Source organism: Schistocerca piceifrons, chromosome 2, assembly GCF_021461385.2.
Source record: "Schistocerca piceifrons isolate TAMUIC-IGC-003096 chromosome 2, iqSchPice1.1, whole genome shotgun sequence".
Taxonomy (NCBI): Eukaryota; Metazoa; Arthropoda; class Insecta; order Orthoptera; family Acrididae; genus Schistocerca; species Schistocerca piceifrons.
This window is the reverse complement of record NC_060139.1, coordinates 425,607,446-425,632,008: the sequence shown is the minus strand read 5'-3', so window position 1 is coordinate 425,632,008 and position 24,563 is coordinate 425,607,446. Positions and strand designations below refer to the sequence as shown.

General features: G+C 43.5%; 1 protein-coding gene across 1 annotated transcript in view; it reads left to right on the top strand.

The window, feature by feature from the left end:
• The window catches only part of LOC124775446 (Down syndrome cell adhesion molecule homolog), a 144,484-nt gene that overhangs the window by 17,493 nt on the left and 102,428 nt on the right, over positions 1-24,563 (top strand). Inside the window, exons 3-4 of the mRNA XM_047250279.1 lie at positions 15,089-15,324; positions 19,355-19,592. Coding sequence (XP_047106235.1) covers positions 15,089-15,324; positions 19,355-19,592 — 474 coding nt within the window. The remainder of the gene's footprint in view (positions 1-15,088; positions 15,325-19,354; positions 19,593-24,563) is intronic.

Genomic DNA, 24,563 nt, shown 5'->3' with positions numbered 1-24,563 from the left:
TTTTCTACAACAATCGTTACCCATTCTTTTGCACACAAAGTTAAAATAGTCTAGACAACATGTACAACATCTGCCTAAACAGTATAACACTACTATAATTACTACACCAGAGCCCATGAAACCACAGAAAGAGATATGACTGACTTAACGAGAAGTTGTCTCTCATGCTAGTCAATCTCATTTTGTAGGTCATCCAACTTACATTCTGCAGCTGTTAGGTCATGTAACTGTCTAATTGTAGGTTGTACTCGCAGTTCCAGCTTAAGTGCACTTATATTCTTCTTCTCATTATTCACAATGCAGCAGTCTATTTCCATGCTTGAGTTAGGCACGACAGCACTACAGGGAACACTTGTTCGTATTCTATGTTCAGACTGTGTCACTGTCTGAACTATATACCTACGACATTTACCTAAAAACTTTATCTTCCCTGTGCCTCGGAGTATGACCAGTGGAATTTCCACATGACAAATGGCGGTAATGTCTTCGTCTACCGAGGCAAGAAACAGTCATTCATTATTACTTAATGGTGCCCACAGACTTTTTTTAAGACTGCTTCTGCACGCAATCCTTCGAAACTTCTCGTACTGCTTGCAGCATCTTAGCCTCACACTTCTTGTGATGATACGTGAACAAAAGTATAAATACCTGCTTGCGTATTCTCAGTCTTACACTCTAACTGCTCGTTATTTAACTTCACATATTGGAATTTCGAGTCATCACTTAGCAGTAGCCACTTGTCTGGGACAATAAACGTAAATAAATATCTCGCTATGTCCACTTCTGACGGTTGTAGAGATTACACACGTTTTTGTCTGCTATCGGGACATTTAACATACAAAATTTTCCAAACAATGAAAACATACAGATCAACGATTCTGATTAATTGGTATCCTCTGTCCACTATAAGGATGACAGGGAACCGCTTGTCTTTGATTTCGTCTTTTCACAGTTCTAGATACTTTATGATCTGAATTGGAGTGATCAGGTGCGGCTCCAGAATACCTTTCTGAGCATTGACAATCGCTGATATTAACGCACCGTATTCCCGTTCTAGTTCACTGAAAATACCCGTCAATAGTATCAGCTGTTCGTTAACGGTGATCAGAATTACAGCTCGCTGTAACCGTTTGTCAGTGTTGATCTCAAATTCTACTAGATGCCGGCTTAGTTGCTTCATTCCATACGTGATAATTTCTTCATTTTCGCTATGGAGCTTACCGTTTGATTAAAATTAGTCAAGGTTGCTTTAAATATTGTCATTGCTCCTTCGAAAGTGTGAGTAGCTGTTTCTGTTCTCCTTCTATGACATCTGTCTTCACCTTGAAGTACGTGGCATCATCTTCGTCTAGGGTTCTGAACAGAATCTTACTGACCTTTCCCACGAAGTTTAAGATTCCTCATTTCTTTATGCGGGATTTATGCCATACAAATTACCCGATCAGACCCAGTTTCTTTTCTGTTTTTCGTATGTGCCATTTTAACGCCAAGTTCTACACTGTTACACTGTGTTGCACTGGTATTCAATAACGCAAATCCGTCTTTACAATATCCGATTGCTCGCCACACAAGAACCTCAGTGCACTCAAATCTCTCTCTCAGTTCCATTAAATTAAAATAACTCACAATTTCCACGTTACACTAAATTTTTACTCGACCCATACTGTCATACTACTCTTCAGGTGAAGACTGGAACTTCGTCACGTGCGTGTACGGTTCTTGTCTGGTGTGCTCATCCCGAATGAGCACCAGGAGAACACCGCAAAGCAGTATGACGTCGACATCTGGAATTAGAGAAATTCCTTCTGTCTGTTTGCATGAACCGTGAGACATTTACTTCGTTTCAGACAGATGACAACAGGTCCCTTGGTTCGTACCTACGTGTACGGACCTCGCCACTGTGTATCTAACTTACGTAATCTGCCTCGTCGTACGCTCTCATCAAACAACGTAACCTTATCCCCATAACGGAATTCCTTTGGATTATGAGTCCTTTCATAATATTCCTTATTTTTTATCCAACATTGCACACTCTGTGTTCTTGCACATTGGCGTATTTCTTCCATGCGCTCTTTTAGCTCTGCCGCACAATCATCAGAACTATACTCCACATTATACCTCACTCCAGCAGGATCTTTCTGTAGTGTTCTTCGAATACTACATGTTCTTCCAAAGAACAATTCATGTGGCGTATAACCTGTCACACTATGCGGTGTTTTATTATACACAAAAACCGCGAATGGAACCCAGCTGTCCCAATTTGTCTGTGCTCTATTTACATAGTGTCGTAACATCACCGTTAATGTTCGATGCGACCTCTCTAACGCCTCATTTGTTTGAGGGTGATAACTTGTTGTCTGTATCTCCTCGATACGCAGTAATTTACATACTCTTTTCATAGTCTCACTCATAAAATTACTTCCCATATCACTTAACAATACTGACGGTATTCTATACCTCAGTATAATGTTCTCATCTAGCATCCTCACTACCGTGTCGGCATCTTGCCTTTCAGTGGTTCAGCTACCATAAACTTCACCAGCGCATCCTGAAATGTAAGGATGTAATTAATCTGTCTGTCTGTCTGGTTTAATGGGCCTACTGCGTCAATGTCACACCTTTCGAAAACGTGCTCAGGCGTCTTCGCGATCTTTAGAGGCATCTTTATGTGTTTCCTAGTGATCTTACTCTTTTGCTAACTTTCAGGTTACTGAATATATTTTTCTATATCTTTCTTTATACCGGTTCATACTCAGAACTTCCTTATTCGCTTATAGTTTCTTGCTATGCCCTGGTGTCCTCGAGTGGGAGAAGTCGTGAAACTGTTTTAATACTGTGGCTTTTTCAGTCGCACTTATTCCTTCCGTCTTTCCCGACTTAGCTGTCTCTTATTTTCGGACATACTTTTCCATATCCTTGATGCAGTTTCCGCATTCCTGAATAATATTTTTCACTGTTGACAGATCACCTGTTTTGTGTCCTGTTTCCTTGTCGGCCATGCCTGCCACCTTCTCGCGTGCGCCAACAGCCCTGCTGTCGTCACCTGACGATTTGTCCTTAAACCGGGCCATGCTTTCCGTTTCTGCCGTGACTTGACCGAGGCTACTGTCACCTTTCGGTCGTGCGCCAGCTGCCCTAACCTCTCTCAATCGCGAGAGTGCGTCGACGACTTGATTTCGTTTACCACTCTTGTATAGGATCTATAAGTCATATTCCTCCAGCTTTAACCTAAATTTTACCAATCTGGATGACAGATCTGATATACTACCTACCCTTGTTAGGTGTTTATGGTCAGTACATACCAGGAACTTTCTTCCAAATACATACGATCTGAAATATTTCACTACCCTATAAATGGTCAACATCTCCCTCTTAATTGTACTGTACCGTCTTTCTGCCTTGTCCAAGTACTCGAGGTGTATGTGAAAGGTAAGTCATTTCCAATTTCTCCCTGACTAAAGCCGCTCCAATATGACTAGATAGCGTCTGTCGTAATTATGAAGTCCTTTTCAAAGTCCAGATACTGTAGTATAGATGGACTGATCAGCTTCTTTTTTAAATTCTGAAAAGCGTGTTTACTTATTCGTCACCCCAGATGTAAGGCACTTCTTTCTTTAATAATTCATGTAGTGGCTTCGCGATTGTGCTGAAGTTGTTTATAAAACGCCGGTAGTATCCCACGAGGTCTAAATTGCTTCATTGTTTCGAGCTGTGGATAATCCTTCATCAGCTTGACCCCCTGTGGATCTGGCCTCTAGCCCCGGGCCGATACAATATGACTCAAATGGCATACTTCCTTTTTCAAAAACTTGCACTTGTCCACTTGTAGTTTTAAATTGTGGAGTCTAAGACTTTGTAACACCTCTGTCAGCTGCACATTATGTTCCTCTAAGGAGGAGCCAAATATTACCAAGTCATCCAAATAGGTGAACAATTTGTCACCTTGTAGCCCTGTCAAAACGTACTGCAATGTAGTAGGAGCTGTATTAAGACCTGTGAGCATTCGTTTGCACTCGTAATGCCCATAAGGCGTACTGAAAGCCGTCTTTTCTCGATCCTGTTCGTCGAATAAGACTGGACAAAAGCCCTTCGCTAAGTCGAGCGTTGACACGTACTTTGCGTTTCCTAAACTGTCAAAGATTTCGTCTGTTCTAGGCAGTGGGTTCACTGACTTTGGGGATCTCTCATTAAGTCACCTATAGTCCGTTACTATTCTTCACTATTTCTTTCCATTGGTCTCAATCTTTTTCAGGATTAAAATCAAGGAAAAATTCCAATCACTTTTCCTCAGTGCTATAATGTCATCCTCTAACATCTTTCAAATTTGCTGCCAGAGGTTCTCCTTTAGTGCTTCCAGTATTCTGTAGTGTCGCAAACATATCACCCTACCTTCTGCTTCCAGTAGCAGTATAATTTAGAGCCTAATACTACCCGTGTAAAGTAATACATCTCCCGGCAAATGGAAAACTTCTCTGTACAAGGTGCATAACTCTATGATTGCTACCTTCTCTTCCGCATTCATATAACTAGTGCGGATGTTCTCCTTTAGCGCACTTATTCTTGATTTCAGCTGTGGCTGGGTTTTACTGACTCGATTCACACTGAACGTCCGCTCCAGAACTGCTTCTGTTACCACCCATGGGCATAGTACTGACACACTCGCATCTTTAGTGTTCAGCACACTCGTTAGGAATTCTCCTGCTCCTATTTTTAATGACGCCTCAAGTAAATACACACTCTGGGTGATTTCCTGTTTCGGGGTGATAGCCTCTCTCATTCTATTCGCCTCTGTGTTAATTAGACACACCCGTTCCGCCGCCGGCCGCAGTGGCCGAGCGGATCTAGGTACTTGAGTTCGGAACCGCGTGATTGCTACGGTCGCAGGTTCGAATCCTGCCTCTGGCATGGATGTGTGTGATGTTCTTAGGTTAGTTAGGTTTAAGTAGTTCTAAGTTCTAGGGGACTGATGACCTCCGATGTTAAGACCCATCGTGCTCAGAGCCATTTGAGCCATTTTTGAACCCGTTCCTCCTGGGATTCTATTATTAATACTGAAACAATTTGTTTGCGCTCTTTTTGCTTCTCTCCGGCATTACCTGTTGCCTGCCTCAGCTGCGTTCCGACAGTTAATGAGTTTCTGTCACTATTCGCACCCGCCTTTCCCAGTGTTTCCCGCTTTGCGCCAAAGTGTCTCTCACAAGACCATTTTACTTTCTTTGAATGTGCTACGCAGAACTCACCCTGTGACTCCGTCTTCCTTACGCTTTTCGCTCCACGTCAGAGGCTTCTCTGAAAAAGCCTTCCATTTCTTGTACCTGCACAAGCGTATTAGCAAGTTTCCGACTCCTAATACCAATCTGCACCGGATGGCGCTCACACTCTTGCTCCGTCTTCATTCTGATTCATTCCCAGCGGATCCACAGGCATTCAGTGACATAACCGATTACGACTCCATGTTCTCTGGAAAAGTCTCGGCCCAACAGCCCATCATACGGTAGGTCCACATCTTTTCCAATTACTTGGAAATGATGCCTCACTTGCATTTCGTTTCACAGTCGCTCCTTGCAACCATAATAGCGATTCCCCAAATCGTAAAAAGTTCGGCTGGATTATACTCTCCGCCGTTTCTCAAACTACTTCTCGTAACTAGGCTTATCTGCTCATCTCTGTCTATGAGAAATCTCAGTTAGTTAGTAATACCATCCTGACACTCCAGTTGTATAAATTCATTTTTACTTTCGCAGGCGACTGTTAATAACTTACCAGGTAAGGCGTAAGACGACTGCTTTCTTACGCTTTTACTTAGTTTCCCTTGCTTTTTCTTTTGCTGTGTGTATTCTGTGCATGGCAAACGCTTTCTGCACAGTCTCTTGCAAAATGACCGTTTCGTTAGAATATGAAACACGTTAAAAATCTTAGATGCACACATGGACTTGGCAAATTACATTGTGAGCACCTCATTAGTAGTGACTGGACCGTTTCCTTGCCTTTTCTTGCTACAACCAGCCCCACCTTTCTTACTGTTTTATCTGCACGACACTCTACATTTACATCTACATCTACACTCCTGGAAATTGAAATAAGAACACCGTGAATTCATTGTCCCAGGAAGGGGAAACTTTATTGACACATTCCTGGGGTCAGATACATCACATGATCACACTGACAGAACCACAAGCACATAGACACAGGCAACAGAGCATGCACAATGTCGGCACTAGTACAGTGTATATCCACCGTTCGCAGCAATGCAGGCTGCTATTCTCCCATGGAGACGATCGTAGAGATGCTGGATGTAGTCCTGTGGAACGGCTTGCCATGCCATTTCCACCTGGCGCCTCAGTTGGACCAGCGTTCGTGCTGGACGTGCAGACCGCGTGAGACGACGCTTCATCCAGTCCCAAACATGCTCAATGGGGGACAGATCCGGAGATCTTGTTGGCCAGGGTAGTTGACTTACACCTTCTAGAGCACGTTGGGTGGCACGGGATACATGCGGACGTGCATTGTCCTGTTGGAACAGCAAGTTCCCTTGCCGGTCTAGGAATGGTAGAACGATGGGTTCGATGACGGTTTGGATGTACCGTGCACTATTCAGTGTCCCCTCGACAATCACCAGTGGTGTACGGCCAGTGTAGGAGATCGCTCCCCACACCATGATGCCGGGTGTTGGCCCTGTGTGCCTCGGTCGTATGCAGTCCTGATTGTGGCGCTCACCTGCACGGCGCCAAACACGCATACGACCATCATTGGCACCAAGGCAGAAGCGACTCTCATCGCTGAAGACGACACGTCTCCATTCGTCCCTCCATTCACGCCTGTCGCGACACCACTGGAGGCAGGCTGCACGATGTTGGGGCGTGAGCGGAAGACGGCGTAACGGTGTGCGGGGCCGTAACCCAGCTTCATGGAGACGGTTGCGAATGGTCCTCGCCGATACCCCAGGAGCAACAGTGTCCCTAATTTGCTGGGAAGTGGCGGTGCGGTCCCCTACGGCACTGCGTAGGATCCTACGGTCTTGGCGTGCATCCGTGCGTCGCTGCAGTCCGGTCCCTGGTCGACGGGCACGTGCACCTTCCGCCGACCACTGGCGACAACATCGATGTACTGTGGAGACCTCACGCCCCACGTGTTGAGCAATTCGGCGGTACGTCCACCCGGCCTCCCGCATGCCCACTATACGCCCTCGCTCAAAGTCCGTCAATTGCACATACGGTTCACGTCCACGCTGTCGCGGCATGCTACCAGTGTTAAAGACTGCGATGGAGCTCCGTATGCCACGGCAAACTGGCTGACACTGACGGCGGCGGTGCACAAATGCTGCGCAGCTAGCGCCATTCGACGGCCAACACCGCGGTTCCTGGTGTGTCCGCTGTGCCGTGCGTGTGACCATTGCTTGTACAGCCTCTCGCAGTGTCCGGAGCAAGTATGGTGGGTCTGACACACCGGTGTCAATGTGTTCTTTTTTACATTTCCAGGAGTGTACATACATATTCCGCAATCCACCATACGGTGAGTGGCGGAGGGTACCTCGTACCACAACTAGCATCTTCTCTCCCTGTTCCATTCCCAGACAGAACGAGGGAAAAATGGCTGCCTATATGCCTCTGAACGAGCCCTAATCTCTCTTATCTTATATTTGTGGTCTTTCCGCGAAATGTTGGTTGGCGGCAGTAAAATTGTACTGCAGTCAGCCTCAAATGCTGGTTCTCTAAATTTCCTCAGTAGCGATTCACGAAAAGAACTCTCGCGTCTTATGGCCTAGTTTCCCATACGTGAAACACTTTGTGGTTTTCTTCTCGGTCCGTGGCACCGCACCGCCACCTCGGGAAATCATCTTTTCTCGGGCTCAGGCTACCACGCTCTCCTCTGTCAAAGCTATCTCTACTGTCTCTTCTAAGATTAACTGCTCACCTCACTCACACACTGTTGTCTTTATCCTGTCATCGTAAATTCCTTGGATAAACACTGCTCCGCTTAATTTCCAAATGAGAGCAAGGCCGCCTTCTGGCTACGATTCTCGCATGGTATCTCCGACTGCTTCCTCGAAATGGTGCTGCGTGGTACCCCACTTCCGGTCCCTTTGAGATATACGTTGCCCATGTTCTTGCCGACTTGCAAACATCTGGCATGCAAAGAAGTCGTGTGTCCTTTTACTACCATAATTTTCTACTAATGTGGCAATGCACATCTCGCCAACTGGCGCTTAATCTCTGACTAATACCCTGCTATGTGCTGAGCCCGCCATTTTAGTTTTAACAAATTTCGTAAGTGTATCACGCTACTCTGTGCCTATAAGTTTAGACGCAAGATCACAATTAGAGTGGTCTTAGCGCCGTCAAACGATTGTGGTATTAATTTTTGCATAGCTGAAAAACTAACAAATTGTCTATTTTGGGACTGAGGTACATCAGAGCCCGCGCCGGAAACATTATCTCCGTCTCGTGACATGGCTGCTAGCCTAAAAGACTGGAATTACTTCTGGAATTACTGCTGCCGTTGCTTTCGTGTGCCGTCTGCTGCGAAGCGTTGCCCTTGCGCCACTATCCGCCGCCGCCGCCGCTGCTGCTACTGCCTGCCTTCCGCTGTCTCACGCCGCCATCTGCAGGCTCGGGCGTCTGTCTGCGCTGCGGCCGCTGTTTGTCGTCGCCGATATTGATGTACCGCCTCTCGTCGTCTGCAAGCGCGTGCTGCCCGCAGAGACTGCCGCTACTGCTGGCTGCCTCTCGCCCCGTGGTCTGGGACCTCGCGCTGCTGTCCTCTACACCTGTGCTGATGCACCGCCTCTGCGCGCCGTCTGCGACCCCGCTCTGGCTACCGTGGCCGCAGGCTCCTCGCGCCGTCGACGCCCGTCGCCGCTTACCGAGATGTCCTCCTAAACTTCAGGCGCCGTGTGACTGCTGCTACCGAGGCTGCATCGTCCCTGGACGCCTTCCGCGATGTCTTCCTTGTCCCCAGGCGCCGTCTCTTGCGTGTTCTGCTTCTCAAGAACTGTTTCACTCTGCTGGCTCCTGGCTCTGCCGCTGGCCTGCATACGGTTATTCAAGTAACGCAAAAGGGGTTCTCAAAGCCGTTCCGTCGTTTTGCCTGAAGTCGGGCTGAACAGGTTCGATATTCCAAAGAGAGTTGACCTATTCCTATAACTCGCGGCGTGAAAACTCCTCGCTAATCCACTACCAACACCATATATCTGGCACCAGAATATAGAGTCCCTACGTCGCTTCCAGCAAGCAGTCTAGGCAGTCAGTGACATTGGAGACTGGAGAAGATCCGTCCAGTAGCTGACATGGAAATGCCTAATTGGAAGTTTGAAAGAATTATGGAGCTCGATCGGAAAATAACCGAACAAAGGCAAGGCTTGAATAACTAAAATCTTTAACTGCTCGTACGAGCAAAAATTGTATAATGGCTTGAATGAAAGCATACTACTCGTGATTTGCAAAATCACTTGGAGGGAGATATGTCGATAAGTAAGGGCGCGAGCAGAGCCAGAGCGAATAATACAAGTCCTGGCCCTGGACCTGACCTACACCGACGTCCCTCCTCGGCAAGTGTCTGTTCCGAAGTCTCTCACAGGCTACGCCGCCTCCGCCTCTACACTGTGCGACAGGCCATGCCGCCCCTTGCACGTTGACGCTTCCGGACACCGCCCTATGGGACCTCGAGTACGGCCACATATGATCACCGCCAACGCACTGCCGCACCTCGCGGTTCGACACGTGAGCGCACGTGATTCCTCGCGAGTCTACGTAACATTTCCGGCCAACACCCAAAGCAACGCCCTTCCTGTGGCGTGTCTCCTTTGTACTCAAAAAAAAGTCTGCGACCAGACACCAGTTAGTGAGATTTTCCTACGTAGTTTTCCAGCACACAAGCAATATTTTAAACTGAGTAAGAGCTGTCACTCGTTTATCTGATGATAAAATTCCTGTGATTCCTTTCTGTTTATATTTTCTCTACAACCTGCTGAACGTACGTAACAGAGGACAAAATATTTTTTTGGTTTTGGCCGGTGTGATTCACTTTTTCCATGGATGTCGCATGCTTCCTTGAAGAGTTTTTCTCTATCCACAGTGAGTGCATAAAGTATACTTTTTCACAGGGAGTGCTCTTGATTTGTATTCGAAGTTTAACGGTCTAGTACCCCTCTCCCCTTTCTTAAAAAAAATTGTTCAAATGGCTCTGAGCACTATGGGACTCAACTTCTGAGGTAATCAGTCCCCTAGAACTTAGAACTACATAAACCTAACTAACCTAAGGACATCACACACACCCATGCCCGAGGCAGGATTCGAACCTGCGACCGTAGCGGTCGCGTGGTTTCAGACTAGCGCCTAGAACCGCTCGGTCACTCCGGTCAGCCCCCTTTCTTCGTTTGGAGCGTTAACTGTTCTCTAGCCAGGCGGAAGAGCATCCCTCTGTTTATGAACCAACCTAAACAGTTTACATAACGACAATAATTTCAATTTTCAGGGAATTATCTGTGATATGTGCCCTGCCTTGGACAGTGCGCAAGTGTTATCGCATTCGACACATAAGCGTATCAAAGTTCCTGCTATCTTCTGCACAACTCTCTTGCGTTCTCATCCAAGAACTTATTGAATCATTTCGAAACAGAATGCCTCATATTTTTATTTCGTCACATTCGTCGAAGGGATCAGTGGCTGGGAAAGTATGATTGCCAGTAGTAATACATTTTCTTCATTCCAACCAGTAAGTTTCCAAAATTTGGTTCGTTTGTATCACTACAGCGTTATTTTTCACTATTTAGGTTAAGTCATCTGCGTATGCAATGACTGTAAAGTTGATGTTCCTAATCTTTTTACCTTCAATGGGGCCATGAAGTGTACTTATTAATTGTTTTAAGGATATTACAAATAAAACCATAGAAAATGGACAGCTTTGTATAATACGTCTTTACACTGGAGGTCCTTGTGTTAGGTAATCGTCACTTGGATCCTCGAAATTATTTCTGCATTTACCGGTTAGTTGTGTTATTGATTCGGTGAAACTGAAGTCACAAATCCTTCTCTCAATAGTTCGCGGCTCACTGTCAAACGCACTGTCCTTTAAAACAATTCTGTAGAGACCGAAGCCTTTTTGTTGATTTCCGTCGGCGATTACACCGCAATCTCGAAGTGCCCTAATCCATTTAAGATTTATTTGCTACAACGGAACAGTACCTTTGTATTCTCAGTGCGAGAATTTTTTCTGTTATCATTATTATTTCTTTTTTACTATTATCTTGTATTCGAAGTGTAAAGTAACGTTATAATAATCGTTTATTGTGCTCGCTGATGGGTGTTTCGTCTGCAGATCCTGTATAGCTTCCTGTTTTTGATCTTATGTTTCGTGGTTTCGGAAAAATCATCACCTCTATGCTAAGATTAATGAGTGAACCGGTCAATGCCTGAACTTCTATTCCTTGGCAAGTTTTGACCATGGATTCCAATGCATCTTCTTTCACAGATTCTGTGAACGAATTTCTGCTTTCGTTGATTAATTTGTTTACAACTGTTTAAGAATGCATTTATTTTCGTATTTTATACTTGTCAGTGACTGCAGAGGTCCTTGAAATAGATTATTACCGGGAAGTCTGGCGTGTTGCCTGTTGTTGCATGATTGCTGATTGTTATGTTCCAACAATTATTATCTTCATCATTTTTTGTTCTCTCTCTAAAAGACTGAGATTTCACTTTTTGAAAATCTTACAATACGTGGTTTATCTACCTTCTTCGTCCATTAAATGAGATTTCTATAAAATCGTTTCTTTCTTTTCTAGTTAGAGAATTCAATTCTAAAGTTCTCTTCAACACGTTCGTCGTCGAGGCCGCTGGTATTTAATTTCCAGTAGCTCTTCCCTTACGGGATTTGTCTTCAGAATCCTTCGACTATAATTAGAGCTGCAGTATAACGGTATATTGCGTAGTGTCATTTCATAGTCGTCTAGGTCCATATTTTTCGAAACATAAAATCTGTCCAGTCTTGACGCTGCGTATGAGCTTATGTAGGCGTTATGATTCATCTGAATGTTAAGCTACTGGACTACGTCTTGTACACTGACAGCAGTTGTTACATCTCTCAGGGGCTACAGGTTGGAGTGTTACCCTTGGTATTCATGGCTCACAGCACACATTTAAAGCCACACGCGCGTAACAGTACTTTGTGTTAGTTCCTTAAATAATGGGTGAGATTTTTCTGAAAGAAAGTTTGTCTAACCACTTTCTTGTTCAATCCGGCTGGGGCATATTCGTTTACGAGAGTAACTTCATTTACTACTCCTTTCGTCACCCGGCCGTCTGATCGAAATTAAAGTTGACTTATTTCCAGACCTCTCTTTGTTAGGATTACACAACCGCGTCCGTTTTCTCCTGCATTCTTGTAAATGTTACATACGATTGTAAGGAAAATGTCTTGACGTTCTACTTCCAACAGCAACGCTACGTGGACATCGTTAGTTTTTAATAATGTATCTAAAACTTACAATTTAAACGATGTGATAGCACTCGAGATACTGAGTTAGTATCGTGGAAACTCTTATCGACGTACATATAAGAAGTGATTGCTGAGTTAGGGTCTAAATTTGAAGTTCCAGTGGCCGTTTATATCAAGAACACTCCAGGGCTTCTTTCTGTTACTTGTTTTTCTACGTCGTTTGTATTATTCTGTGTCAGATCATTATTAATTAAACATTAGGTGCGGCCGATGAATCATCTGCCCAGGATACAATTTTTAGCTTCCAGCTGTTTTTTGCAGATCATGGAATTCTCTGTCTTGCAATACAGAGACTAGCATTATTTCATGGTATTTCTTTTCCATATCATATTTTTTACATCCGGGACAGGAACTGATGTTTCGCTGTTGTTTCGTTTCTCAGCTTCTTCGCTGTTTGCCTTGCCTGTTTCCAACAAGGTACTCTTGTTGTCCTGTGCTTGCACAACTAAGATTTTGAAGACTGTAGCTTGGTAGAAGAGGTTTTGCTATTGCGCCAGTTTTCCTCTGGTTTTCCCAGCATGGTGCCTTTGTCAGTTCGAAATCTGTCATCGTATTTGATTGCTACATTTTTAGAATAGTTATTTTCATCGCTTCGCATTTGTGTTTTACTTTCACAAACGCTGGCGGCCATCTCTACATCCTCTTCTACTTTCATAGGCGCATCCTGATGTTTCTCAACCTGTGTCTTGCTAGCCACACCGAGAACATCCTCATCGACTGATTTACTTTTATTGCCTATCTTATCGCTCTGCATTCCGTTCCCTTGCTGTTCGGTAATAGTTTCACTAACGCTAGCTGCAATCTCGACTTGCTCTTCCACTTCCATAGGCGCATTACGATGTTCCTCGTCATGTGTGTTATTAGAGACGCTGACTGCATGCTCGTCGATTTATATACGTTAATTATCAGCTTTCCCGCTCGCCATGCCACTCCCTTTCTCTTCGGTGATAGCAGAACATTTGCATATGTCATTATCCCTGTCTGAATTTTTTCCAATAGACAATTGTACGGGATGTCTACAGACGCGATTTTCCCTCAACTTTTCAGCTGAACTGGGGTTTCGTTTTCATACACAATGTACGTACTATGACCGCATATAGGCACTTAAGATGGTATTTGCTCTTGTAATTCTACTTCAGCTATATGACTACCACTGAACTCGCCACGCCAAAAGTTTTCAGACCACATTTCTTTTCTGATACCGTAAACTGTCCTATACAGACTAAAAGATCTCTGTTCTTTTCGAGTGGAACTTTGAACGGTAAATTAGACTCTAAAAGATCGCAATCCAATACTGCTGACAAATCAGTCATTGTTTGAGTTTTATGGTACGGTTAGTGATCTTGACTATTTTTCACAAACGTCGTTATCTGCACACTTAACATAAACACAGTTTATCTGAATGCGTATCACTCCCTAGACAATCAACTTCAAATTCTTAATCAGCCATTTCCGAACAGCGGAAGCGTTGTCTTTTCGATATTCCTTTCAGAACTAAACTTCAAGGTTTCTCTCCTAGCAGAAGACATGTTACTTACAGTTCAGTTGACACTTCATTTGAGGACAAACGACATTCCACAGTAAACGAACGCTCCGTTGCAGACAGCCGCAGCGTACTTCCGCACGCCATAGCTTCCAAACACATACTACTGAGCCATATAGCCACAAAATGAAATACAAGCTCAAAAACAGGTATGAATATTAAGGCTCACAACAGCATGAGAATGAATACAGCAAATGTCTGAGAATTACCGTGTACTAAAGATATCAATATTGTTGTTACACACCGCAAGCATTCGGAACAAAAGGGTGCAAAATTCTTTAGGAAACAAGAAAGATGTGTCATCCAAGCTGATAAGTAATAATATAACCCTTTTTATTCAAACAAAGCCATAATTACACATAGCACTGCCAGTAACACCATTCGAAATAAAATTTATAGTATGCTGGCCTTGTGCTATGAGCGAAGACAAAATTCATATTGCAAGTATCGATTGTCTAGCTACCGCAAAGCGATCTCTCTTAAAGATAAAGATAGTTTCCACACTATTATTCGTTCAATAGAACTTAAGTAACAAGAATGTTGGCTGTACTTTACATCTGTCCACTTAAGACGATATTTGCATAACAGATTACTGTAACATTGAGTTAGTACTGATCTTCCTGATTGGCTACAAGTCAGTTAACATTTGCTTTGGACCTCATAATCAGTGGAAGAGTGGCTGACATGTCAGATAGCCATGTGTGGTTGAGAACCGTAAAAAACATTTGCTTCGGTTTAAATGCTGAGGGATGATAAGTTTTTGAAGTAAAAGAGGTGTTATTTGACTGAATCAACCACGACAACAGCTTAAACCTTAAAACGCAGTGACGTTATTAGTCTCTATCAGCAAATAATTTTGATACAACTCACGTTGCATATCGATCAATGTTAGCCTTTAACAGCGCGATGCTTGTTTGTGATGCAACAAAAAGTTATTTATATTCGGTATCGCCTATTAGCAGTCGGTACTGATTTCCGTCGCTTCCGGTCTTGAAAATACTGTCTTCATCAGTGTGTATCTTAATTCTTAAGATCTCTATCTCTCGTCAGGTTCTTGGGAGAATAGTCGACGTGCAGCAGTGAGCGGCACTCAGAAGAAAGCTTCCGTCATTGGGCTTCATCCTGCTCATAGCTACCAGCTGCGTGTACTTGCAGAAAATTCTGTTGGTGTATCTAACGCAAGTGACGTCGTGTCTGTTACGACAACAGAAGAAGTACCCGGTGGGCCACCTCGTGATATACAAATCAAAGTGAGAAATTCGGAGGCCCTGCTTATCACTTGGAAGGTATGCTCATATTTTCACACTGAATTTCTGTTGCTGTAAACTTTATCATAAAAATCATGAGGTTGACTTTGGCTGAGACATCCACATTAGATAGCATTTCACGACTAGCGTAAACCAAAAAGAAAAATAACAAAACTGTTACTCCCATCGTCGCAATTTGCCTCACCAACGCAATGAAAGTGCAGTTCGTCACTATTTGTTCTGTCATCACTATTAACTTGTTTACCTACTCTAGAACAATTACGGTGCTAATACAAATACTACACATATTCTCGTTTCTGCGACTGAACAATCGTGTTCATTAGAATGGTTTATTTACGATTTGATGAAAAAACAAAAATAACCATGTGGACATGACATTTTTCGTATCAGAAATCTCTGTTAACGAACTCAGAGTACTATGTGCATAAATTTTCAAACCTGTTACCACAAAATTACTAAGAAAGAAGGAATCGCTCTTTTACTATTATTATTATTATTATTATTATTATTATTACAAGCAACTACAAAAGACCCGGCACGCATTGCTGGGCTGAGATAGGTACAATGTTCTTTTAGTGAAGCGGCGACGCTACAGGTGGAATCATTTAGCGCTCTGTTGTGAAACCATCAAACTATAAGACATGTCTGAAAGGTCTTTAAATTGCTACACGTACTTACAAACACAGATACACGCGACAGGTCTTCATATTTTTATATGGAACAGCGCCGTGATGGGCTGAGTGATGAGGTGCTGAAAATAGTGGATATTGTTTATTGGTTTCCTGTGCACAGCGAGACCTAATATGTCATCTTTCTTCCTGCATGCTCAGTTGTAGAGGAATGGAAATCTCCTGTCCTTCTACATCTATATTTCCATGTTCCGCAAGTCACCGTACTGCACATAGTGGAAAGTACCTTGTTCCACTATTAGTCATTCCTTTTCCTGTTCCACTTACAAATGTCTCCATACAAGCCCAGATAGTCTTGCCTTTGCGGTTCTCTAATGAGTAGAATCGTTCTGCAGTCAGCTGCGGATGCCAGCTCTCTAAACTTCCTAGACAAATAAAAGTGTATTAATTTGATAAAAAGTTTCCGATCAACGGATAACTCTATTGCATAACTCATTCTGAACTTCTCATTTTTCTACCCCATTGAACATAAATTATTCCTAACATAGATAATGAACCCTTCAAAATGATAGATCATTGCGGAGACTCAGGAATTAATAAACAATGACGATTAGTTTGTGATTTTAACGGGCTTGCGCATCGTGAATCCGGACACGCAACAGACTGAAATGCCACCCCAATATGTGAATCTCCGGCCTGATTGCAAGCCACCGGAACTGAAAAAGAGCTGTCAAAGGCAGTTCTGTCGACTGGCGTACAAAATACCATAATTTATTAACACCGAACAGAAATTTTTTGTGATAGCGAAGAAATCGATAGCATATAATGATACTATTTCATGCTTTTTCAAAAGATGTCTGAAATCTTCCCTAAGAGTTGAATCTGGCTGCTGTGAACATGGAGAGTTGCTAGCTTGCTTCAGAATAATTGCTTCAATTTACTATCACCAATCTGTTTAAAACTTATACTCAGTTACAAGTATTCTGTTTCAACTTTTACTTATTTCTAGAAGCATTTGCTATTGATTAATGAAAATGTAACTAGGTATGAAAACACAAGAACGGATGACATTTGGACGCCTGTTTTTAAGGTACACTGCGCAACAGAATTAAAGGATCACTTTTTCGAAAACCCGTAATCGTCTCCCATTGCGACACAGAAGTTTGAAATTTTGCTCAAAGGTGCCTGCAACTTTCCTCTGTAATGGTGCAAATGCATGGCGCTCTGCGACGTCACCCTCGGGCACGAGGACGCGTCGTCGGTGCTTCAGACAGCTGTGTGTCGACACATGCGAAAAAAAGGCCGCAGCTCAGAAGCTTATGTGACGCGTAAGTTGGGTTAATTGGCACCAAATTTCACCACAATTCCACCCAACGCCACCGTGGAGATATCATTCGATGAGAAGGTCGTCACAGGCCCTCTTAACCCCCATTTAACGCCTGTTTTTGACTTCTGTGTGTTGGAGTTCAGAACTGCACACCCAGCGTTGAAATCACGCGGTTGTCTCACAGGTGGCCGATGAAAACATTTCACGAACTCCACCCTTCAGTATCGACACGAAAAGGCCTCAAGAGGTGACATAAATAGCGTCAATGAAGCCACTCCTGTCCTTGGGGTGTAGATTCGCTCACATTTCCCTATTGAAAGCGATATTTTTGCAATGTGATGAGCAACAGGACGACATTTCTGGAAACTTTTGACTCTGGTGACCCCCCCCCCCCCCTTCGGACGTTTCAACCTTTCTGTTACGACACTGTGGGCTTGCGTCCCCATCAAGGGTAATCGCATACCTTTGGGGCGCAGCGGGACTGCAATTTTTGTCCTTGTGTACAGGACCGATAAAAACCATTTGAGGCAATTTTAACGCGATCGGAAGCAGCAAAGGGTGTTTATGCTTTTCGGCCCTCCTATTTCGTGTCTTCCAGTAGCGTGATCACGGGGGAGAGACCGTGGGGGGCATGCGGCATTGACACATGCGCTGTAAGACTCCCCACCTCTCCCCCTTTGTCCGGCAAAACCACATGTGGCAACCACCCAACTTCATTGAGAATGTTAAAAATGAACCTGTACAGAGAGAACCGGTGAACTTGTCCTAGGCGTCTACAGGTAGACAACTGGAATGGTAGGCATGTCAAGGGGTTGTGTACTGCTTCAGGCAAAAAAAAAAAAAAAAAAAATGGCTCTGAGCACTATGGGACTTAACATCTGAGACCATCAGTCCCCTAGAATTTAGAACTACTTAAACCTAACTTAACCTAAGGACATCACACACATCCATGTCCGAGGCAGGATTCGAATCTGCGACCGTAGCGGTCGCGCGGTTCCACACTGAAGCACCTAGAACCGCTCGGCCACTTCGGCCGACCTGCTGCAGGCACCTAGGTTGTCTCCGTATAAGTTCATTTTTGAAATTTTCAATAATGGTGGAGGTTTTGCCGAACAAGGGTGTTTTATATTAGAAGGTTCTTTCCCATTTCATCAATGTTGCTCACCCCTCCCCCCACCCTCCCCACCTTGAACATGCCACATGAAGACGCGAAACAGGAGAGCCGAAAAAACATAAACACCCTTTGCTGCTTCCGATCAGGTTCAGATTTCCTCAAATGGTTTTTAACGGTCCCTAATGTTTCTATCCTGTTCACGACAGCAAAAATTGCGGTCGCGCTGCACTCCAAAAGCGAACGATTACGTGCAGTGGGTACACAGCAGCACAATGTCGTTACAGAATGGTTGAAACGTCCGGGGTCAAAGGTTTTCATGAACGTCAACCTATTTCTCATCGCACTACGAACTGTCGTTTTCGATCGCGAGATGTGAGGGAATCAACGTCCCAAGGAAACTGGTAGTTTCATTGACTCACTTTACACCACCCCGTGAGGCCTTTCCGTGTCGATTCTGAGCAGCGGTGTGTCTAAAATGTTTTCGTCTGCCAGTCGTAAGAAAAGAGTTTGATTTCAATTCTGGGCGCCGCAGTTCTGACCTCCATCGCAGAGCCATCAAAAGAAAGTGTGAAATCTGAGTAAGACGATCTTTCCATTGTGTGACAGGTCCACGGTGGCGGTGGGTAGCACTGTGGTGAAATTTGGCGCCAATCTGGCATTATTAACCCAACCTTTCACGTCACATGATCGTAGGAGCTCTCGCCTTTTATCACAAGTGTCTACATTTTCTGCCTGAAGCGCAGAGCTCCACGCCTTTGTACCATTACAGAGGAAAGTTGCAGACACCTTTGAGCAAAATTTCAAACTTAAGCGTCGCAACGGGAGACGATTACGGGCTTTCGAAAAAGTGAGCCTTCAATTCCGTTGCGCAGTGTATATGTTCTGTTAAGCGTACATAATAACTATAGTCTAAATTAAATGTACAGAAAATGTTGCAAAATTAGATGTCTTCATGTGAATTCAAGCTTATTATTTCAGCCGCCAGAAATTCATCTGCAACATGGTGAAATCACGGGGTACCATGTCGGTTATCGAGTGAGAAATTCAACAGGCCCTTTCCATTTTAAGACCTACGAAGTAATTCCAGGTACAGATCTGCAAATAACCTTGTCAAATTTGCGCAAGTTCACCGAATACAATATCGTCGTGCAAGCTTATAACAGGGCTGGTGCAGGACCACGGAGTGAGGAATACATTGCTTCAACTGACGAGGACGGTAAGTAGACAATATGTTCTAGTATTCGTTAATTTAATGAGAAGTTTTATTACTATCTGTAATGGTAATTAAAGACACCTACGCAGTTTTATTAAAATAGTACCGTACATTGTGTGGCTAAAAGTAGTGGTTGTAACAAATCTCTCATCACAAAATCAAAAAGTTATTATTAAATCTTGCATGAAGGCAACTGTTCCGAAGTTCTTAGGACATCTAAATGGTGGAGCGATATTACCAACATTCTTTACGTTTTTGATTCCCATCTCGTGAGTACAAGGCGTGCTGCTGTAGAAGTTATTTCTTTTCAGATAAATGTCTCAGCAGGCTGCGAGTGCGGCTCACAGAATCCCAATTGGGAATTTTTGGGAGCAGATTGTCATTTCTGGCATTCACCTAATGACCAACGGAAACTTATCGAAAAACTTTGTCGGACTGGGTAACTGGAAATGTTCTAGTTTATTTCTGAGACAATGTTATCCGTTATCCTGGAAAAAAATTAAAATTTTGTATATATATATATATATATATATATATATATATATATATATATATATATATTTGTGTGTGTGTGTGTGTGTGTGTGTGTGTTGAGTGTTGCGTTTGTGTGAATAACTGATGACTCTCCTACTGACGCCTCGAGTGACAGATTATTGAAACACGCCAGCGAGTTCTAGTCTGAAAATAGACCATCGGTTTTTGTTAAAGGGGCTACTGAAACCTGCTCTGCCACTTCTCACCTTTGCAAAGTCGTTAGGCACATTGATTGCCCCTTACAACGTGGATAGCCGGCCGAGGTGACCGAGCGGTTCTAGGCGCTACAGTCTGGAATCGCGCGACCGCTACGGTCGCAGGTTCGAATCGTGCCTCGGGCATGGATGTTTGTGATGTCCTTAGGTTAGTTAGGTTTAAGTAGTTCTAAGTTCTATGGGACTGATTACCTCATAAGTTAAGTCCCATAGTGCTCAGAGCCATTTGAACCATTTTTGAACAACGTGGATATTTGAACAAACGCCTCTTATTCCCCCACAGCTCCTAAAGAAAAACTATTTTGTTAAAACCGTGCTCACTATCTAAACGTCTTTTCAGAAGATCCGCTTGCACAGGATGATTAACTACATGTACTTTAATATTGCTAAGGAAAGAGCATAGTAACACAGCTATTAGTTTAATGAATTTTGTTGTGTGATGGGTTTGTCAAGCTGCAAACTACAGTGGGGAACAACTATTCACTTTTCACGTTCTCTTCAATCGCTTGACTACTAATGAAGAACAACAGGTACAAGTCATTTACTTTTTTAAAATATTTTCATTTCCTTCCTCTAAAGATAGAACGTGCTGTTCGAGTAATGACCTATTAAAGTGTCAAGGGCTTTTCAGCCAAATACTATGTGAAATGGTAGTGGGATAGAGGGACTCAAAATCGGCAACATTTTGCAGGGGAATTCGTTCCAGCATTCATTCACCATACAACCGAGGGCTACCTCCCGAAAACCTTGGTCAAAACCGGGAAGATGGGAATTATTTTTAATTTGATTCTGTAACGATATGTCCCAGAAAAAAGTTTGTGCTTGTCAATTCGTTCATGTGTAGGCTTGCCAGATGTCCGGAGTTTTACGATCGCGTGCAGCCTATATGCAAGCCCCCTTCGTCCCGCTTTTGTCAGACTTGTTAGTGATTGGGTAGAGAACGCACAACTAAGGCGCGTTCCAAGCTAATGACGTATGCACGAGACATTAGTGTAAGAAGGAGTAAGGAGATATACTCAGGGTATAAAGGTATACAACCCAATGCTGTTTCTTACATCTGTGTCCTGTATCTTTGGTCGTAGGCAGAACGAGCCTAACGCACAATGCCACAACAACGCTACGCGCAGAGAGAGCGAGACAAGGTAGAATGTGCCCATTAGCAAATTCCAACCCGTTCCCACCCCAGCACACTCGCACATGTCTTCTAACAGCGTTGAGACAAAAAAAATTGTTCAAATGGCTCTGAGCACTATGGGACTTAACTTCTGAGGTCATCAGTCCCCTAGAACTTAAAACTACTTAAACCTAACTAACCTAAGGACATCACACACATCCATGGCCGAGGCAGGATTCGAACATGCCCAGTCAAGCCTTTTTAAGGGTAATATGTCTGTTGGTGATGCCATGCAGTGCCAAGAATGTTGACTGAGATGCCTGAACATCCTGTGTTTTTCCGTCTCTATTAATAAGCACCTTATGGTTTAATCTATTCCTTTCTATAAATGGTTTTTCTGCACTGAATGTTACTATCAGGAATAGTAACTTTTCTTGGCTCGGAAATCACGTCAAATTTACATTTTCCACGTAGCACTACTTGACACTGAATATTCCCACGTGCACCCAATCGTTAACACGCAAGCTTTCAACATAATTTTTTGAGTGCATCTATTTGAATCTAAACTGAAACTGCAAACCTGTACAAAAGTTCTAGCAACAAATTTAATTAATCATGCCGATTAATCTTCTTACAATGATATTGATTTCGATAATTAAAGTGAAATTACAATATCAGTCCACCATAAATTTGAAACAACAAGCATTAAGCTACCTTTGAACACTACAACAGACTAAATAAGCAGCTCACTGAAACTGTACGTTCACTACCTTTTGAAGTTATTATAAATTGAACTGCAGGTTTAAAGTTTCACATATTTATACATACTGCCCCTTTTTCTGATATGGATAGCCAATCTGTTGGCATGAAGGCTTAGGTAACGTAATCTAACTAATGTAGTGTTTTAGCATCCCCCCCCCCCCCAAGATGTAATTAATTGTGGGTACCATCGTATTTTGTACAGTCTACGATAAGGTGACACACAGTTGTTGCGTCAGCGTGGCAGAAAATATTGTTCCGTTAAAAGACAGAACTGGCAAATGTTGACGTATTTCCTGGACTGAGGCTTCTCGACAGTCCCAACACCGTCATACCACCATTTTGCCTCGCTCAAAGACAACTGTAGTCCGACGCAGCAGGCTGCTCCGCGGAATATTGGACCGCAGTGTACAACAAACAGTTGCGAAGCTTTATAGGCCAAAAAAGTGCGACATTTTGACAGCTGCATTGATGCTAGCACACTAAGTGGCTGCAGTTTAGCAACAGAAGATATCAACTGAGAAATTATTATTTTTAATGCTTTTACTTACATATTTTTCAGTCACCAAACGAAGCAGTGATTCTTCCAGTTCGAAGAGGAAAATATCATTAATTAATATCCCGACTTCTATTAATGTTAACAGATAATAGTAAAATCTGAGTGGAATATAAAGTATAATAATAATATATCTGTTCGCAATAGTCGAGTCTTAATCGTACCACCAAAAATCCTTTAATACTAGACTGAATAGCACCTGACATGTTTAAGTTGAAAAGCAAGTGAGTATATACGCGAGCTTGCCGCTTACTTTCTGAGGTTTATCGTCGCTTGTAGTTAGATTCATGAGTTTCTTTATGGCTTTCAGGCTCATACATTAAAAGTAGGCACGAGTTTTACATTCTTGGATATAAGCAGCTGTTTATTTTTATTGTTTCTGGCGTAGTCCTTGCTTCTATGCCTTGCGTGTACGTGTTTATCCAGGCATTTAAATATATAGAGAGTGTTTTAAAAACACTTTTACAAACTTTGCGGTCGGGTTCCTTACACCGAGGCAAGACAAAAAGTTCATACAGACATATGTCAGGAAATCCTGTTTTCGAGTTAGAGCCCTGGTAGAGCCCAGCAACCTCATTTATAGATGCGCCCATTTGATTCATTGTATCCTAGATGGTATGGGAGCCTTTATATTTTATGAAGTAACAGCTTTTTCATGAGATGAGAAAACATTTTATTTTCCAAGCACAGATCAAAACCCAACAAGAATAAACAACTCGTAACCAAGCCGACTACGGCAAAGATAAATATCTATCAGCTGCAGCTTTCACTCGCTGTTTTTGGAGCAGTGGATAAATGACGTCGCCACATCAGCCCCCCTCCTTTTGAAACCGGGTGCACCAGGTATGTGGGGAAACTTGCACTTGATTTTTCTACCAGCTCTCGGAAAACATCTGGTGCAGGCAATGGCTGCTCCTGTTCTGCACTTGCTGCTTCGTTGTCCTCTTCTGAAACCGAGGGCTCGGCGAGACTATCTGCTGTTTCTTTGGCCTCCACGTTTGAGGGTGATTTTGCAGACCGAGAAAGGAGTGTACCCTCTTCGGTGTAAGCAGGTTTAAGCCGCTCAATTGAGCCTGTCTCTTCTTTACCATCCTTATCGATTTTGAAGCTGTGGCTTCCTCTTGTGATTACCCTGTATGGTCCAGAATAAGGCGAAACAAGCGGCGGGCGCACCGTATCATCCCTAAGCCACACGTGGGACGTTGCTTGCAGGTCTTTATGCACAAACACTCTCCGGTCTCCATGTCTGACAGGGTTAGTGGGTTTGATGTTTCTCATTCTGACGCTGAGTTGTCTCGCGAATTGCGTGCATAGCCCAGGAGCGAACGGCTGTGTAGATGCTGGAACGATAAATTCTCCAGGAACCCTCAGTTGCTCGCCATAAACCAATTCTGCGGAAGAGCATTGTAAGTCCTCCTTCACGGCCGTTCTCAATCCGAGTAGGACCAACGGTAGTGCTTCAGGCCATGAAGTGGAACTACACCTTAATGCAGCTTTGAGCGTGCGGTGTAGTCGTTCCACCATTCCATTACTAGATGGATGATAGCTTGTGGTGCGTAGGTGGTTGCACCCGCACAGTAGTAAAAGTTCATTGAAAAGTTGACTTTCAAACTGCCTTCCGCGATCTGTTGTTATGTTTTGCGGAACGCCAAACCTGGAGAACCATGAATGCAACAGTGCTTTTGCAACCGACTCCGCAGAAATGTCTTGTATTACAACTACTTCTGGCCACCTGGTAAAACGATCAATGATTGTGAGCAAATTGCGTTGTTCTGAAGAGCATGATAGCGGGCCCA